The sequence below is a fragment of the Aquarana catesbeiana genome, linkage group LG08, assembly GCF_042186555.1.
Source record: "Aquarana catesbeiana isolate 2022-GZ linkage group LG08, ASM4218655v1, whole genome shotgun sequence".
Taxonomy (NCBI): Eukaryota; Metazoa; Chordata; class Amphibia; order Anura; family Ranidae; genus Aquarana; species Aquarana catesbeiana.
Window position 1 is genome coordinate 146,403,728 of NC_133331.1, and position 19,997 is coordinate 146,423,724.

Here is a 19,997-nt window from a genome sequence, read left to right on the forward strand (position 1 = left end):
ACAGAAACAACCATTTGAACCTATCAAGGAAATTCCATTAGACTTGTTGTCACGCAAGCTAGCCTTCCTGATGGCCATCACCTCGGCTAGAAGGGTGTTGAAGTTGGTGGCCCTTTCGTGCACGGAACCATAACTGATCCTTCACCATGACACGGTTGTGTTACGACCTGTTCCATCCTTTTTGCCAAAAGTGGTGTTGGCCTTTCATTTAAATCAGGACATTATTTTGCCTTCTTTTTTCTCTAAGCCTCGCTAGGTGAAAGAGAGACGACTGCATTCATTGGACATTGTCCGGGCAGTCAAGGTTTATTTGTCTAGCTCTACGGAGATCCGAGGATCAGACTCCTTTTTTTGTTTTATCAAAAGGACCCAAGAATGGGCAGGCAGCTTCCAAGACTTCCATTGCCAATTGGGTTCATCAATTGATCATTCAGGCCTACGATCTGAAACATAAAGCTCCTCCCTTTAGGGTGAGAGCCCATTCTACCTGGGGTGTAGAAACCTCCTGGGCTTTTTCACCATCAGGTATCTGTGGCTCAGATTTGTAGGGCTACTACCTGGTCTTCAGTGCATACATTCACAAAATTTTATTAAGTGGATGTTCGAGCAGCCGAGGATTCGGCTTTCGGCCGTAGTGTACTGCAGGCTGCCCTATACGTTCTGATGGCTATTGTTTGGCAGGGTATCTCCCTCCCCTCAAGGCTATTGCTCTGGGACGTCCCAGCAGGTAATGAATATTAGCCTGACTCTGTGTCCCATGATGTATGAAAAAAGAAAATAGGATTTTTTCGTTATACTTACCTGTAAAATCCCTTTCTTTGGGTACATCATGGGACACAGAGATCCTTCCCCTCTTTTTTTGAGGATTCAGCGGTTGCTACAAAACTGAAGTACTTCCTGTATGAGAGGAGTCATATAGGGGATCACTTCTTGTCTGAGGACCTTTGGTCTACCAGTGTTCATTCACCTGGAGATGGAGTATAACCCAGCAGGTAATGAATATTAGCCTGACTCTGTGTCCCATGATGTACTCAAAGAAAAGGATTTTAAAGGTAAGTACTGCAGGCTGCCGTATACGTTCTGATGGCTATTGTTTGGCAGGGTATCTCCCTCCCCTTAAGGCTATTGCCCTGGGACGTCCCAGCAGGTAATGAATATTAGCCTGACTCTGTGTCCCATGATGTATGAAAAAAGAAAATAGGATTTTTTCATCATACTTACCTGTAAAATCCCTTTCTTTGAGTACATCATGGGACACAGAGATCCTTCCCCTCTTTTTTTGAGCATTCAGCGCTTGCTACAAAACTGAAGTACTTCCTGTATGGGAGGAGTTATATAGGGGATCACTTCTTGTCTGAGGACCTTTGGTCTACCAGTGTTCATTCACCTGGAGATGGAGTATAACCCAGCAGGTAATGAATATTAGCCTGATTCTGTGTCCCATGATGTACTCAAAGAAAAGGATTTTAAAGGTAAGTATGACTAAAAAAATACTATTTTTGTATTCCCGCTTACTTGTATTGGAAGAAATGTGGTTTCGATGTGAAAAATAAAGCCAGCCATAGATGTTGGTTCAGCAGAGACCAGCCAAGATTTGAACCATCTACAGCCAGGCTAAATGAACCCAAGTTAATCAATCGATTGACTTGGGTACAACCAGCATGCCGGATTATAGGCATGCAATTATTACCAGTGGTTATAGCTGCTGGCAATAATCACTGTGTTGCTCCCCCCGCCCCCCCGCCGAGAGAACACCAAAACTCCATTGGAGGGATTCCCCCATCAACACTGAACATGGTTGCAGGAAAGAAAATTGCATCATCTGTGGCCTGCCCTAGGGCTATATGTATCAATAGGTTCTCCAAATAGCATGGAGGTATTTATCCACATCCACCAATTTTAAACTTGCATTGCAGGTCTGATCCGATTGGAGGCTGATGAAAATTCTCTCTAGTCCTTAATGAATCTTGATCTATAAGGCCCTTAGAGGCTCATGTATGGAAAAGGAGACGCACAAAGGAATGCCCTTTTGCCCATAGCAACCACGTTGAATCATTGTTTAATCCTAAACTTTGCACTATAGAAATTACAGTTGACAGTATATTGGGTGTTATGGGAAATTATAGTTTGTGTTAGCACATGTTTGATACATATCCTTTGTGGGCAGATGTCCAATATCTGAATTCTACTCGCAGTACATGGCTCCAGTGATATGGTGCTAAAAGTAGATTTTTTTATTGAATCCATTGTGATTTACTGGTTTTAAAACACTGGTGGGTGGTGTAGGTGGGAGTTTCAAATAATGTTTTGAATGCTTTCTTTTAACGTTTTACTATTTCTTAATTCCAGGTAAAGCTCCACTTCCTAGACCAGACTACAAATCTCCAGAACCCAATGGCTGTAGTTCCTATTTCCTGGGTCTCAAGGTACCAGAGAGTGTATGTACAGCTAACCTACTGCAATTCTCAAGTACTAACATTACTTTAACAGGTGTCCCATGATCATCCAAGAAAAAAAAACAATTTATAATGTTAATTAAGGTGAACCCTATACTTCACACCTAGATGCTTTACAGATAAAGTGTCTTGAATTCTTGTCTATAAAAAGCAAAACCACCTAGAGTAAATAGATGGCAAAGCAGAGCATTTCCCTACAAATGTATTGCACATAGTTACATAGTTACATAATAGGTGAGGTTGAAAAAAGACACAAGTCCATCAAGTCCAACCTATGTGTGTGATTATGTGTCAGTATTACATTACATATCCCTGTATATTGCGGTCATTCAGGTGATTATCTAATAGTTTCTTGAAGCTATCAATGCTCCCCGCTGAGACCACCGCCTGTGGAAGGGAATTCCACATCCTTGCCGCTCTTACAGTAAAGAACCCTCTACGTAGTTTAAGGTTAAACCTCTTTTCTTCTAATTGTAATGAGTGGCCACGAGTCTTATTAAACTCTCTTCTGTGAAAAAGTTTTATCCCTATTGTGGGGTCACCAGTACAGTATTTGTAAATTGAAATCATATCCCCTCTCAAACGTCTCTTCTCCAGAGAGAATAAGTTCAGTGCTCGCAACCTTTCCTCATAACTAAGATCCTCCAGACCCTTTATTAGCTTTGTTGCCCTTCTTTGTACTCGCTCCATTTCCAGTACGTCCCTCCTGAGGACTGGTGCCCAGAACTGGACAGCATACTCCAGGTGTGGCCGGACCAGATTCTTGTAGAGCGGGAGAATTATCGTTTTATCTCTGCAGTTAATCCCCCTTTTAATGCATGCCAATGTTCTGTTTGCTTTATTAGCAGCAGCTTGGCATTGCATGCCATTGCTGAGCCTATCATCTACTAGGACCCCCAGGTCCTTTTCCATCCTAGATTCCCCCAGAGGTTCTCCCTCCAGTGTATAGATTACATTCATATTTTTGCCACCCAAATGCATTATTTTACATTTTTCTACATTGAACCTCATTTGCCATTTAGTCGCCCACCCCATTAATTTGTTCAGGTCTTTTTGCAAGATTTCCACATCCTGCGGAGAAGTTATTGCCCTGCTTAGCTTAGTATCGTCTGCAAATACAGAGATTGAACTGTTTATCCCATCCTCCAGGTCGTTTATGAACAAATTAAATAGGATTGGTCCCAGCACAGAACCCTGGGGAACCCCACTACCCACCCCTGACCATTCTGAGTACTCCCCATTTATCACCACCCTCTGAACTCGCCCTTGTAGCCAGTTTTCAATCCATGTACTCACCCTATGGTCCATGCCAACGCACCTTATTTTGTACAGTAAACGTTTATGGGGAACTGTGTCAAATGCTTTTGCAAAATCCAAATACACCACGTCTACGGGCCTTCCTTTATCTAGATGGCAACTCACCTCCTCATAGAAGGTTAATAGATTGGTTTGGCAAGAACGATTCTTCATGAATCCATGCTGATTACTGCTAATGATATCATTCTTATTACTAAAATCTTGTATATAGTCCCTTATCATCCCCTCCAAGAGTTTACATACTATTGATGTTAGGCTAACTGGTCTGTAATTCCCAGGGATGTTTTTTGGGCCCTTTTTAAATATCGGTGCTACATTGGCTTTTCTCCAATCAGCTGGTACCATTCCAGTCAATAGACTGTCTGTAAAAATTAGGAACAACGGTCTGGCAATCACCTGACTGAGTTCCCTAAGTACCCTCGGATGCAAGCCATCTGGTCCCGGTGATTTATTAATGTTAAGTTTCTCAAGTCTAATTTTAATTCCGTCCTCTGTTAACCATGTAGGTGCTTCCTGTGTTGTGTCATGAGGATAAACACTGCAGTTTTGGTTACTGAAGCCCCCCGATTCACTCGTGAAGACTGAGGAGAAGAATAAATTCAATACCTTTGCCATCTCCCCATCCTTTGTAACCAGATGTCCTTCCTCATTCTTTATGGGGCCAATATGGTCTGTCCTCCCTTTTTTACTGTTTACATACTTAAAGAATTTCTTGGGATTTTTTTTGCTCTCCTCCGCTATGTGTCTTTCATGTTCTATCTTAGCCATCCTAATTGCACCCTTACATTTCTTATTGCATTCTTTATAAATTCTGAATGCTGAGGATGATCCCTCAACCTTGTGTTTTTTGAAGGCCTTCTCCTTTGCTTTTATATGCATTTTTACATTGGAGTTAAGTCATCCAGGATGTTTGTTCGCTCTTTTAAATTTATTACCCAATGGGATACATTGGCTAATGCCATTTAATATGCTCTTAAAGCAAACCCATCTCTCCTCCGTATTCTTTGTTCCTAATATTTTATCCCAATTTATGCCTTTTAGCAAGGTTTGTAGTTTAGGGAAGTTGGCTCTTTTGAAATTCAGTGTCTTTGTGTTCCCTTCATGTTTCCTATTTGTGTGATTTATACTGAAACTAATTGACCTGTGATCGCTGTTACCTAAATTGCCCCGTATTTCCACATCTGTTATCAGGTCTGTATTGTTGGTAATCAGTAGATCTAGTAATGTTTTATTACTAGTTGGTGTGTCTACCATCTGACCCATAAAATTGTCCTGCAAGACACTAAGGAACTGGCGAGCCTTAAATGAATGCGCGGGTTCCCTCCGCCCAGTCTATGTCTGGATAATTAAAATCCCCCATTATGATAACACTTCCTATCCTTGCTGCTAATCCATTTTGTGATAGGAGATCCGTCTCCACTTCCTCCCTCAGGTTAGGGGGCCTATAGCATACTCCCAGTATTATTTTCCCCTTAGCTTCATCCCTTTGGAGCTCTACCCATAAAGATTCCACCTCCTCCCTAGACCCCTCAGTGATGTCATCTCTCACATTCACTTGTACATTATTCTTGATATATAGGCATACCCCTCCCCCTTTTTTACCCTCTCTATTCTTGCGGTATAGGGTATATATGCCTATAGCATACTCCCAGTATTATTTTCCCCTTAGCTTCATCCCTTTGGAGCTCTACCCATAAAGATTCCACCTCCTCCCTAGCCCCCTCAGTGATGTCATCTCTCACATTCACTTGTACATTATTCTTAATATATAGGCATACCCCTCCCCCTTTTTTACCCTCTCTATTCTTGCGGTATAGGGTATACCCTTGAATGTTTGCCAGCCAATCATGAGAGCTGTTGAACCAGGTCTCTGAAATTCCCACAAAATCCAAATCCTCCTTGTACAACAGTATCTCTAGTTCACCCATCTTGTCCGCCATGCTCCTGGCATTAGTGAACATGCCACATAGTTTAGACCGGTCGCATATTGTCCTCGTATTGGGTGTTTCAAGATTGCAACTAGGACTTGCTACTATACTCACCTTGTGTTTTTGCACTTTGGTTAACCTACCACTAATGCCCCCAATACTACCCTCTGGAATATCTTCCGCGCTGGCTATCACTGGCTCTGGACCCTCCCCCCCATCGCCTAGTTTAAAAACCCCTCTAACTTTTTGGCCATCTTCATTCCCAGCAGATCTGCACCCTCCTCATTTAGGTGCAGTCCGTCCCTTCTATAGTACCGGTTACCGACTGAGAAGTCGGCCCAGTCCTCCAGGAACCCAAACCCCTCCTTACTACACCAGCTCTTCAGCCACTTGTTTACTTCCCTAATCTCCCTCTGCCTTTCTGGTGTGGCTCGATGTACCGGTAGTATTCCTGAGAACACTACCTTGGAGGTCCTTTTCCTTAATTTAGCTCCTAAGTCCCTAAAATCGTTCTTTAGGACACTCCATCTGCCTCTGACTTTGTCATTGGTGCCAACGTGCACCATGACAGCCGCGTCTTCCCCACCCCCTCCCAGTAATCTGTCCACAAGATCCGTGATGTGCCGAACCCGAGCGCCCGGTAGACAACATACTGTTCGGCGCTTCAGGTCTTGGTTACAGATTGCCCTCTCTGTCCTTCTAAGAATTGAGTCCCCTTAATTAAGATATGATTTATACATACTTAAGAACAAAGAAGTACTGCTTTTTTTTTCTAGCCTTTCAGGTATATTTAATTTATTTTTAACAGTTAAAAGTGGAACTTTAGCTCAAATTTTGTTTTATTAGATTTAGACTGAAAAATGCTTAGAACTTCTGTCAGGTTTCTATTTATACCTGTGTAACAATAACTCACGGTGGAGCTGCTGGTTTAAAGCGGGCTGTTACCTTCACTCTCGATACCTCTGTTTCACTGGCACCGGGTCTAGGGTCCCGTTGAGTTTACCTCTGAATGATATAAGCACCAAACACTTGAGTATGTTTTCCAATGCTTTAATGAACAAGTAATAAAGGAAGTAGCAGGAAAGAGGCAGAAGGAAAGTTGCAGGGAAGCTCAAATACCCTTCCTTAGTATCCTTTAGAACATTATTTTGAATTGAACACTTGTAGTTGAATGCACTCCCCTTGTAGGATTCAATCTTTGCCCGCCTGGATAGGCCTCTCTCACTTGCCTAGCAGCCAGTACGTAGCACGAACAAAAGTCTAACTTCCAGAGGTTTATTGTGGTATGTCATGTGTTTTTTTGTTTTTTTTTTTACATCGGAGAGGAATCTTATTGGTCTGGCTAGCAGGAGCAGTGATTAATGCTTCTGCATTATGGACTAAAGAGTAAATTGCATTGATTTTGTGAAGGTACACATGGATCGCAGTGGGAGGGTTGCAAGTCATTATTAATTTGCAACCTGATAAATTTCACTGGCAGATGACTTACTGCATGCACTTCATGAATGTAGTGTGTGTATATATAGGAATTATAAAGTCATATAAAATATTAATCATGCTTGACATCCAAGGTCAACCAGCAATACTGTTGGGCACTGAAGCTTAAGTGGATCAATAGGTATTGAAACAAGCAAAGAACCTCAGTCCTATGTCTCTCTGGAAATGTAAATGTAAAAATAATCCTATGGGATTTTTTATTTTTTTTATTTTTTGGCATGGATAGATATATACACAGTGGGGACGAAAAGTATTCAGATCCCCTTACATTTTTCACTCTTTGTTATATTGCAGCCATTTTCTAAAATCATTTAAGTTCATTTTTTTCCTCATTAATGTACACACAGCACCCCATATTGACAGGAAAACACAGAATTGTTGACATTTTTGCAAATTTATTGAAAAAGAAAAACTGAAATATCACATGATCCTAAGTATTCATACCCTTTGCTGTGACACTCATATATTTAACTCAGGTGCTGTCCATTTCTTCTGATCATCCTTGAGATCCTTCTACACCTTCATTTGAGTCCAACTGTGTTTGATTATACTGATTGGACTTGATTAGGAATGCCACACACCTGTCTATATAAGACCTTACAGCTCACAGTGCATGTCAGAGAAAATGAGAATCATGAGGTCAAAGGAACTGCCTGAAGAGCTCAGAGACAGAATTGTGGCAAGGCACAGATTCTGCTGCACTTAAGGTTCCTAAGAGCACAGTGGCCTCCATAATCCTTAAATGGAAGACGTTTGGGACGACCAAAACCCTTCCTAGAGCTGGCCGTCCGGCCAAACTGAGCTATCGGGGGAGAAGAGCCTTGGTGAGAGAGGTAAAGAAGAACCCAAAGATCACTGTGGCTGAGCTCCAGAGATGCAGTTGGGAGATGGGAAGTAGTTGTAGAAAGTCAACCATCACTGCAGCCCTCCACCAGTCAGGGCTTTATGACAGAGTGGCCCGACGGAAGCCTCCCCTCAGTGCAAGACACATGAGAGCATGAATAGAGTTTGTGCAAGACACATGAATGGAGTTTGCTAAAAAAACACCTGAAGGACTCCAAGATGGTGAGAAATAAGATTCTCTGGTCTGATGAGACCAAAATAGAACTTTTTTGGCCTTAATTCTAAGCCGTATGTGTGGAGAAAACCAGGCACTGCTCATCACCTGTTCAATACAGTCCCAACAGTAAAGCATGGTGGTGGCAGCATCATGCTGTGGGGGTGTTTTTCAGCTGCAGGGACAGGACAACTGGTTGCAATCAAGGGAAAGATGAAAGCAGCCAAGTACAGGGATATGCTAGATGAAAACCTTCTCCAGAATGCTCAGGACCTCAGACTGGGCTGAAGGTTTACCTTCCAACAAGAAAATGACCCTAAGCACACAACTAAAATAATGAAGGAGTGGCTTCACAACAACTCTGTGACTGTTCTTGAATGGCCCAGCCAGAGCCCTGACTTAAACCCAATTGAGCATCTCTGGAGAGACCTAAAAATGGCTGTCCACCAACGTTTATCATCCAACCTGACAGAACTGGAGAGGATCTGCAAGAAGGAATGGCAGAGGATCCCCAAATCCAGGTGTGAAAAACTTGTTGCATCTTTCCCAAAAAGACTCATGGCTGTATTAGATCAAAAGGGTGCTTCTACTAAATACCGAGCAAAGGGTCTGAATACTTAGGACCATGTGATATTTCAGTTTTTCTTTTTTAACCGGTTCAATACCGGGCAATTTCACCCCCTTCCTTCCCAGGCCAATTTTTAGTTTTCAGCGCTGTCGCACTTTAAACGTCAATTGCGCGGTCGTGCGACGTTGTACCCAAACAAAATTGACATCCTTTTTTCACCACAAATAGAGCTTTTTTTTGGCGGTATTTGATCGCCTCTGCGGTTTTTATTTTTTGCGCTATAAACAAAAGAAGAGCGACAATTTTGAAAAAAACACAATATTTTTTACTTTTTGCTATAATATATATCCCATTTTTTTTTTTTTAAAAACACATTTTTTCCTCAGTTTCGGCCGATACGTATTCTTGTACATATTTTTGGTAAAAAAAATCGCAATAAGCGTATATTGATTGGTTTGCGCAAAAGTTATAACGTCTACAAAATACGGGATAGATTTATGGCATTTTAAAAAAAAAAAAATTTTTAATTTTTTTAGCGGCGATCGCGATTTTTTTTGGTGACTGCGACATTATGGCGGACACATCGGACACTTTTGACACATTTTTGGGACCAATCACATTTATACAGCGATCAATGCTATAAAATTGCATTGATTACTGTGTAAATGTGACAGGCAGTGAAGGGGTTAACCACTAGGGGGTGGGGAGGGGTTAATATGTTTCCTAGGGAATGATTCTAACTGAAGGGGGAGGGGACGTACTAGGGGAGGAGACCGATCAGTGTTCCTCTGTACTGGGAACACAGATCGCTCTCCTCAGAGCTGACAGGCTGTGGATCTGTGTGTTTACACACACAGATCCACATGCTGGCCCGGTTAACGGGCAATCGCGGGTGCCCGGTGGACATCGCGGCCGCCGGGCACACGCACCGGGTCTTGAGGAACGCGGCGGGCGCGCGCGCGCCCCCTAGACAGCCGGGAATCCCAGGACGTCATATGACGTCCACCCAGGATGGGAGATCCCATCTTTGGACGTCATATGACTATGGGCGGGTAGGGAAGTGGTTAATAAATCTGAAAAAATGTAAACGATTCTGTGTTTTTCTGTCAATATGGGGTGCTGTGTGTACATTAATGAGGAAAAAAATGAACTTAAATGATTTTAGCAAATGGCTGCAATATAACAAAGAGTGAAAAATTTAAGGGGGTCTGAATACTTTCTGCCCCCACTGTATATATATCAGTTGTGCTCATAAGTTCACATACCCTGGCAAAATGTATGATTTCTTGGCCATTTTTCAGAGAATATGAATAACACAAAAACCTTTATTATTATTATCAATCATCTGTGTTTACTCTTTTTAAATCATAATGACAACAGAAGCTACCCAAATAACCCTGATCAAAAGTTTAGGGTCAGGAGACTGAAATGGCCACTCCAGAACCTTCACTTTATTCTGCTGTAGCCCATGACAGGTTGACTTGGCCTTGTGCAAATGTGTGTCACCAGCGCAAGCTTTTAAATAAATAAGAAATGAGTTGCTGCAATCAAAAAAACTACACCACCACTGAAAAAATAAAAATATATAAATGTGTTGAATGCGCTACTCTATATTACACCACTCGGTTGTATTCCAAACTTACACAATCATTAAGTCCCCCCAAAAAATCTTATGCTGCATACAATAGTGCCCAAATTGCTCCCCCTATTGGGGTGTGCTTTACATAAATTTATAACATGAATATATAAAATATTTTTGTGCATGACATACGGTATATAACGAAACTAAATGTCCATAATCATGTGCAAAAGTGCAATGTGCAATAATTGCCAAAATCTCTGCAATATATATCCGTAACTCTTCGTGACCCCTTCACTACTTTAGTGCCAAGAATACCACCACCTGGATTGGCCACTCACCAGATGCCGGTTAAAGTGCGCCTTTGGTTCATTTATATGGGATAACCGCTCCTCATACTCCATAATAATGCTGACCCCAATGCGTTATATATAATCCATATCCTCCTCATGAAAAACAGACAGCGATCATAGCGCACTATGTAAAAACGATTTTATTAGTACTCAGTTTAAAAAGAAAGTATTACACTCACATTTCCAGGTGCCCCTAAGCCGGCACCAAGCTATTCCAGCAGTTGGTAATGGGTGTAGGGATGGCGCCGTGTGAATCCCATGCCGGCGTGCGGTGCAAGCCTTGCTTGCAGTCGGCTTGTGCTTCAGCCTTCGCTTAGCAAGGAAGTGACGTGTAGGCATGACGAAAATCTCTCAGCAGCCTCTACGCATTTCGCATCATCATATGCGTCATCAGGAAGCTTCCTGATGACGTCACGCCTACACGTCACTTCCTTGCTAGGCGAAAGCGAGGGCTGAAGTGCAAGCCGACTGCAAGCGAGGCTTGCACCACACGCCGGCACGGGATTCACACTGCGCCATCCCTACACCCATTACCAACTGCTGGAAAAGCTTGGTGCCGGCTTAGGGGCACCTGGAAATGTGAGTGTAATACTTTCTTTTTAAACTGAGTACTAATAAAAATCGTTTTTACATAGTGCGCTATGATCGCTGTCTGTTTTTCATGATTAGGATATGGATTATATATAACGCATTGGGGTCAGCATTATTACAGAGTATGAGGAGTGGTTATCCCATATAAATGAACCAAAGGCGCAGTTTAACCGGCATCTGGTGAGTGGCCAATCCAGGTGGTGGTATTCTTGGCACTAAAGTGGTGAAGGGGTCACGAAGAGTCACGGATATATATTGCAGAGATTTTGGCAATTATTGCACATTGCGCTTTTGCACATGATTATGGACATTTAGTTTTGTTATATATGTCATGCACAAAAATATTTTATATATTCATGTTATAAATTTATGTAAAGCACACCCCAATAGGGGGAGCAATTTGGGCACTATTGTATGCAGCATAAGATTTTTTGGGGGGACTTAATGATTGTGTAAGTTTGGAATACAACAGAGTGGTGACTTGGCCTTGTGTTTTGGATCATTGTCATGTTGGAATGTCCAAGTATGTCCCATGCGCAACTTTCTGACTGATGAATGCAAATGTTCCTCCAGTATTTTTTTATAACATACTGCATTCATCTTGCCATTCATTTTGACCAAATTTCCTGTGCCTTTGTAGCTCACATATCTCCAAAACATCAGAGATCCACCTCCGTGTTTCACAGTAGGAATGGTGTACCTTTCATCAAAGACCTTGTTGACTCCTGTCCAAATGTAGCATTTATGGTTGTGGCCAAAAAAAGCTAAATTTTGGTCTCATCACTCCAAATGACTTTGTGCCAGAAGGTTTGAGGGTTGTCTCTGTGCTGTTTGGTGTATTGTAAGCGGGATACTTTGAGGCATTTGCGTAGTAATGGCTTTCTTCTGGCGACTTGATCATGCAGCCCATCTTTCTTCAAGTGCTTCCTTGTGAATCTTGAAGCAACCACACCACATGTTTTCAGAGAGTTCTGTAGTTCACTTGAAGTTATTTGTGGGTTTTTCTTTGCATCCAGGACAATTTTCCTGGCAGTTGTGGCTGAAATTTTAGTTGGTCTACCTGGCCGTGGTTTGGTTTCAACAGAACCCCTCATTTTCCACTTCTTGATTAGTTTGAACACTGCTGATTGGCATTCTCAATTCCTTGGATATCTTTTTATATCCCTTTCCTGTTTTATACAGTACAACTACCTTTTCCTGCAGATCCTTTGACAATTCTTTTGCTTTCCCCATGACTCAGAATCCAGAAACGTCAGTGCAGCACTGGATGAAAGATACAAGGGTCTGTCAGGAGTCCAGAAACGCATTGACCTTTTATACACACACAAATTACAAGCAAACAGATCACAGGTGAGGATGGTTACCTTTTAATAGCCATTCAAACCCCTTTGTGTCAACTTGTGTGCATGTTATCAGGCCAAAATCACCATGGTATGTAAACTTTTGATCAGGGTAATTTGGGTAGTTTCTCTTGTGATCATGATTTAAAAAGAGTAAACACAGTGTTTGGCTGAAGTCATTTATTATCAGTCAACTAAGTATGAGTGAAAAAAATGTTTTTGTGTTATCATTCATATTCTCTGAAAAATGGCCAAGAAATCATAAATTCTGTCAGGGTATGTAAACTTGCACAACTGTATGTGTGTCTATATATATATATACATATATATACACATACTACATACATACACACTATATTACCAAAAGTATTGCAATGCCTGCCTTTACATGTAAATTAACTCTAATGGCATCCCAGTCTTAGTCCAAAGGGTTCAATATTGATTTGGCCCACCCTTTGCAGCTATAACCGCTTACAATCTTCTGGGGAGGCTGTCCACAAGGTTTAGGAGTGTGTCTATGGGAACGTATGACCATTCTTCCAGAAGCGCATTTGTGAGGTTAGGCGCTGATGTTGGACAAGAAGACCTGGCTCGCAGTGTGTGCTCTTATTCATCCCAAAGGTGTTCTATTGGGTTGAGGTCAGGACTCTGTGCAGGCCAGTCAAGCTCCTCCATCCCAAACTCGCTCATCCATGTCTTTATGGACCTTCCTTTGTGGGAACATTTTGGGGATGGCCCTTTCTGTTCCAACATAACTACGCACCAGTGCACAAAGTTGAGAGCATGAAATTGTCCAAAATGTCTTGGTAAGCTGACACCTTAAGACTTCCCTTTACTGGAACTAAGGAGCCAAGCCCAACCCCTGAAAAACAACCCCACACCATAATCCCCCTCTCCACCAAATGATTTGGACCAGTGCACAAAGCAAGGTCCATAAAGACATGGATGAGTGAGTTTGGGGTGGAGGAATTTGACTGGCCTGCACAGAGTCTTGACCTCAACCCGATAGAACACCTTTGGGATGAATTAGAGCGGAGACTGCAAGCCGGGCCTTCTCTCCAGCATCAGTGCCTGACCTCACAAATGTGATTCTGGAAGAATGGTCAACCATTCCCATAGACACACTCCTAAACCTTGTGGACAGCCTTCCCAAAAGATTTTAAGCTGTTGTAGCTGCAAAGGGTGGGCCAACTCAATATTGAACCCTACGGACTAAGACTGGGATGCCATTAAATTCATGTGCGTGTAAAGGCAAGCGTCCCAATACTTTTAGTAATAGTGTGTGTGTGTGTGTGTGTGTGTGTGTGTGTGTGTGTGTGTGTGTGTGTGTGTGTAGATAGATAGATCTATATATATATATAGATAGATCTATATATATATATATATATATATATATATATATATATATATATATATATATATATAGATCTATCTATATATATATCTATATATATCTATCTATACACACACAGTGCCTTGAAAAGGTATTCATACCCCTTGACATTTTTCATGTTTTGTCATGTGTTACAACTAAAAGGTATTTTATTGGGATTTTATGTCATAGACCAACACAAAGTGGCATATAATTGTGAAGTGGAAGGAAAATGATAAATGGTTTTCAACATTTTTTACATATATATGTGAAAAGTGTGGCGTGCATTTGTATTCAGTCCCCCTGAGTCAATACTTTGTAGAACTACCTTTCACTGCAATTACAGCTGCAAGTCTTTTTGGATATGTCTCTACCAGCTTTGCACATCTAGAGAGTGAATATTATGCCGATTCTTCTTTGCAAAACAGCTCAAGCTCTGTCAGATTGGATGGAGAGTGTCTGTGAGCAGCAATTTTCAATTCTTGCCACGGATTCTCAATTGAATTTAGGTCTGGACTTTGACTGGACCATTCTAACACATGAATATGCTTTGTTCTAAACCATTCCATTGTAGCTCTGGCTGTATGATTAGGGTCATTGTCCTGCTGGAATGTGAACCTTTGCCCCAGTCTCAAGTCTTTTGCAGGTTTTCTTCTAAGATTGCCCTGTATTTGGCTCCATCCATCTTCCCATCAACTCTGACCAGCTTCCCTGTTGCCCCATTCTCCTCCTGGTCCAGTGGGATGGATCTTGACACAGGCTTCTCTGCAATCAATAACATTCCTCCTCTGTATCTCTGCCCTGTGTCCTGCTGCCCAGTTCAATCACAGCAGGGGAGAAAGACTGCAGCAATATGGGTAATTCAGCAGAAGCCCAGGCAGAGCAAACATCAATTTTTAAAGAGTCCCCACCTGGCTACATTCCTATTGGCTAACAGGAATGTGCAGGAGGTCTCGGAGTTCCAAGCATAGCAAGGAAAAACAAATAGTCTTCGTTGTCATTGCCTCAAGTGGATGACGAAGGATAATCAAACTTTTTGTGCATATTTCACACTGAAAATCTTAGTTTTGAGGCCTGTTTTTCAGCAGATTGTTTTTTTTTTTAGAGCTCATTTGTCTGTAATTGGTTGTGCATGGGGTGCCGATATAAAATGGCATCATTTATGTACATAGTAATATTATGACAGTTCCAGTTTTCTCCCACATATTCTGTTAGCTTGCTTTGAGCTAAAATATTTTACACTGGTCATTTTTTGGTCAGTCCTATGCAAGCTGTTAAAATTAGGGGCTGCTTATTTTAGACATGTATGTTCAGCCAAAAGTGTCAACATATCCCAAATGATGGCTTAATATTTAGGCATTCTAAATATCTCAAGGTGTCCTTTGGACTAGTGCTTAAACTTGCGTGACCAGGTCATGTTATGGAGCATTGTAGGTTTATGCTCTGAAACAGGGTCAGCTCCTGTGTCAGTGGATCTCATTGGAAATAATTGTGATTGGTCAGATTTCAGAATGTTATCCAATCATAAAAATAAGATTGTCATGAAATCTGGTCGTCTACAGACAGTTCAAGGATAGGTTTCAATTTCTTTTTTCTGACCTCAAAAAGAATTATTCCCCATTTAGTTGCATATTTATATGTATAAATGGTTTAAAAAATCGAAATGCTTTAGCAAAATAGTGTACAGTTACGTAATAGAAAAAAAAAGTTGTACAGTTTAATGGCTGGAACATCTGGTTTGGCATGGAGGCTTTCATAATATGTTGGGTTTCATTAGCAGGCTTCATGTGAAGAAACACGAAACATATTTCAAAAGCTTCCATTTCAAATCTGTTGGAGTAAAACAATCCAATTTCTTTACTAACCCAATTATTTCTAACACCTCTTTTTGCTGCCTGTGTGCCTATGTGATCACAAGGACAAGGATTATCATAAAATAAATTTCTGACAGTGATTCTTCTCCTTCTTCCCCTTCACCGAAACAAAAAATGATTATGAAAGGCTTATGCTTATAATTTCAGATAGTTTCCCAGCAGCAATCAACAAAAATTATACATTTTCTAATTTTATATATTTATTTTAATTTGTTGAGCTTTCATGTAGTACAAAGCCCCTAATCACCTTCAACTTCTTTCTGTAAACACAGGACATTTTGTACTTCCTGGCAGCTTTTTTTTTTCTTTTTAATACTAATTGTTCTGTCTGTCACTCAGCAGATTTTCTTCTTCTTTCCAGTTGGATATGGGTATCCCAGCAATGACAAAATGCTGTAACCAGCTTGATATTTGTTATGACACCTGTGGAGCCAACAAGTACCGCTGTGATGCAAAGTTCCGCTGGTGCTTGCATTCCATTTGCTCAGATCTCAAGAAAAGCCTGGGCTTTGTCTCCAAAGTTGAAGGTAAGCTCATACTTCTCCCTTAATGTTTTACTGCCATATCAGTGAATTTATATGACCCAAAATGAAATCTGTATTTTAAACAACAAGGTATTTTAGAAGCAAAGTGTGCCTAAAGTAAATTTGTGTTGTATAATGGGATGAGGGGTAGCCTGTTTGGTTTTTATTGCCAACACACAAAATTGGCCAGGACACCAGTAAGTAAAGATCTTAATGCTTAAGTTTACCGGAAAAAAAAAAAAACAGCACAAGGGGCATTACTTGCTTTCGGTGAGATGTGTCCTTTATACTGCTGTATCCTCCTTTCGCCAAAATGTTTCACCTCTGATTATACCCCTCCACTGTAATCTTCTGGTGCAGCACCTGTTATTAAAACTAAGGGGCTGTGATAGGCATCCATCAAGAGTGCCCAACCATGCCTGCCCTTTCCACTAAGCTGCTCCATTCATAAAAGCCGTTATTACAGCTTCCATTAATAAACCAGGATCTATAAACGGAGGACAGGTGGATGATAGACGAGTCTGCCATTACATTCACAGAACGCTTTTCATTCATAGTAACGGGACGGCTTCTACTAATGCAGCAGCTGGGTACTAAGGGCAGGCATAGTCAGGTTCTTTTGATGAGAGCCTGCCACAGCCCCTTAGTTCTATTAATCCCCACTGCACTGGAAAACGTGTGTGTGTGTGTAGCTTGAGGGTGCAACAGAAGAGGGAAGGTGAGTTATATTCCTTGTGCTGATATTTTTTCTTTTAGGTAAACTTAGGCTTTAAATCTACTAACATCTACTACTCTTAATTGCAATAACAGCATATTTAGCACATAAAAGATATCAAAGCCGCCCATGTTTCAAAGACTAATTGCTTCGAATACAGTGCCTTGCAAAAGTATTCATCCCCCTTGGTATTTTTCGTGTTTTGTTGCCTCAGAACCTGGAATTAACATGGATTGTTTGAGAATCTGCTTCATTTAATTTACAAAACATGCCCACAACTTTGAAGAAGTTTTTTTTATTGTGAAGCAAACAACAAATAGAACAAAATAACAGAAAAATTCAATGTGCATAACTATTCACCCCCTAAAGTCAATACTTTGTAGAGCCATCTTTTGCGGCTATCACAGCTCCAAGTCGCTTTGGATAAGTCTCTATGAGCTTGCCATATCTTACCACTGGGATTTTTGCCCATTCCCAGTGATGGGAGTAAGTCACACATGTGCAAGTCACAAGCAAGTCTCAAGTCTTAACCTTCAAGTCATAAGCAAGTCCCAAGTTACTGTGGCGAAAAGCAAGCAAGTCAAGTCGAGTCCCTGCTAGAAGTCAAGCAAGTCAAGTCAAGTCATTTATTTTGGTCAAGTCACAAATTAAGTCAAAATACTGATCTTCCCCGAAGCCGGGACTCGGGGGGAGCTTTTTTTTGTGGGGGGGGGGCAGCTTTTGCCTAGGCCAAGACACAGAACGGGTGGTGCCAAGTCATTGCAAGTCAAATAGCCCAAGTCAAAGTCAAGTCGCAAGTCATTAGTGACAAGTCAAAGTCAAGTCGAGTCATTTATTTAATTTTGTCAAGCAAGTCGCAAGTCCTCAAACAGGTGACTCGAGTCTGACTCGAGTCAAGTCATATGACTCGAGTCCCTCACCTCTGCCCATTCCTCCTTGCAAAACTGCTCCAGCACCTTCAAGTTGGATGGTTTGCACTTGTGAACAGCAATCTTTAAGCCTGACCACAGATTTTCTATTGGATTGAGGTCTGGTCTTTGACTAGGCCATTCAACAACAAATGTACATGTTTCCCCTTAAACCACTCAAGTATTGCTTTAGCATTGTGTCTGGGGTCATTGTCCTGCTGGAAGGTGAACCTCCATCCTAGCCTCAAATCACACACAGAGTGGTACAGGTTTTGCTCAAGAATATCCCTGTATTTATCACCATCCATCTTTCCCTCAACTCTGACCAATTTCCCAGTCCCGACTGCTGAAAAACATCATGATGCTGCCACCACCATGTTTCACTGTGGGGATGGTGTTCTTTGGGTGATGTGATGTGTTGGGTTGGCGCCAGACATAGCGTTTCCTTTGATGGCCAAAAAGTTCAATTTCAGCCTCATCAGACCAGAGCACCTTCCTCAATACATTTTGGGAGTCTCCCACGTGCCTCTTCACAAACTCAAAACGTGCCATTTTGTTTTTTGCTGAAAGTAATGACTTTCTTCTTTTTTTTTTTTTAAAACAATAAGCTTTTATTAATGTTTGAAAATAACAATAGTACAATCATAATAACATTTGTACATACGTTTCATATAACATAATGACTTTTTTCTTGCCACTCTGCCATAAAGCCCAACTCTATGGAGCATACGGCTTATTGTCATTCTATGTACAGATACTCCACTCTCTGCTGTGGAACTCTGCAGCTACTTCAGGGTTACCTTAGGTCTCTGTGCGGCCTCTCTGATTAATGCCCTCCTTGCTCGGTACGTGAGTTTTGGTGTGCGGCTGTCTCTTGCCAGGTTTGTTGTTGTGCCATGTTCTTTCCATTTGGTTATGATAGATTTGATGGTGCTCCTAGGGATCATCAAAGATTTGGATATATTTTTATAACCTAACTCTGACTTGTACTTCTCAACAACATTGTCCCTTACTTGTTTGGAGAGTTCCTTGGTCTTCATGGCAGTGTTTGGTTAGTGGTGCCTCTTGCTTAGGTGTTGCAGCCTCTGGGGCCTTTCAAAAAGGTGTGTATATGTAATGACAGATCATGTGACACTTAGATTGCACACAGGTGGACATCATTTCAATAATTATATGACTTTTGAAGGTAATTGGTTGCACCAGAGCTTTTTATGGGCTTCATAACAAAAGGGGTGAATGAAAATTTCTGAAAAATAGCTTTATGTATATATTTTTTATAATTTTACTTCACCAACTTAGACTATTGTGTTCTGATCCATCACATATAATTCATATTAAAAAAACATTGAACTAAAGGCTGTAATGTAACAAAATAGGTAAAAAGCCAAGGGGGGTGAATACTTTTGCAAGGCACTGTAAATTTTATTTTTTTTATTTTATTTTATTTATTTCAGGTACTTATATAGCGCCGTCAATTTACGCAGCGCTTTACATATACATTGTACATTCACATCAGTCCCTACCCTCAAGGAGCTTACAATCTAAGGTCCCTAACTCACATTCATACATACTAGGGACAATTTTTTAGACAGGATCCAATTAACCTACCAGCATGTCTTTGGAGTGTGGGAGGAAACCGGAGTACCCGGAGGAAACCCACGCAGGCACAGGGAGAACATGCAAACTCCAGGCAGGTAGTGTCGTGGTTGGGATTGGGATTTAAATAGGGATATAATATAGCACAAGCATTGGCTGCATTACTGACCTGTCTTACATATTCTTGGTGTGCTTCGAGCCTCATAAAGAGCAACTAAATTATAATAATAATAGTGGATCTCATCTATGAGGAAAATCGGAACTGAATTTTTGAGGATATAATCACTGTGTATAGCTAAGTGGTCCAGAGGAGTGCAGAGAG

The 19,997-nt window shown here is 41.2% G+C and overlaps 1 protein-coding gene across 2 annotated transcripts in view; it reads left to right on the forward strand.

Moving 5' to 3' along the window:
* PLA2G12B (phospholipase A2 group XIIB) overlaps positions 1–19,997 on the forward strand; it is a 44,986-nt gene that overhangs the window by 16,122 nt on the left and 8,867 nt on the right. The window contains exons 2-3 of one of the 2 annotated variants that reach the window (XM_073596552.1): positions 2,350–2,438; positions 16,294–16,459. In XM_073596552.1, coding sequence (XP_073452653.1) covers positions 2,350–2,438; positions 16,294–16,459 — 255 coding nt within the window. The remainder of the gene's footprint in view (positions 1–2,349; positions 2,439–16,293; positions 16,460–19,997) is intronic. The other variant, XM_073596553.1, reaches the window with a different exon arrangement.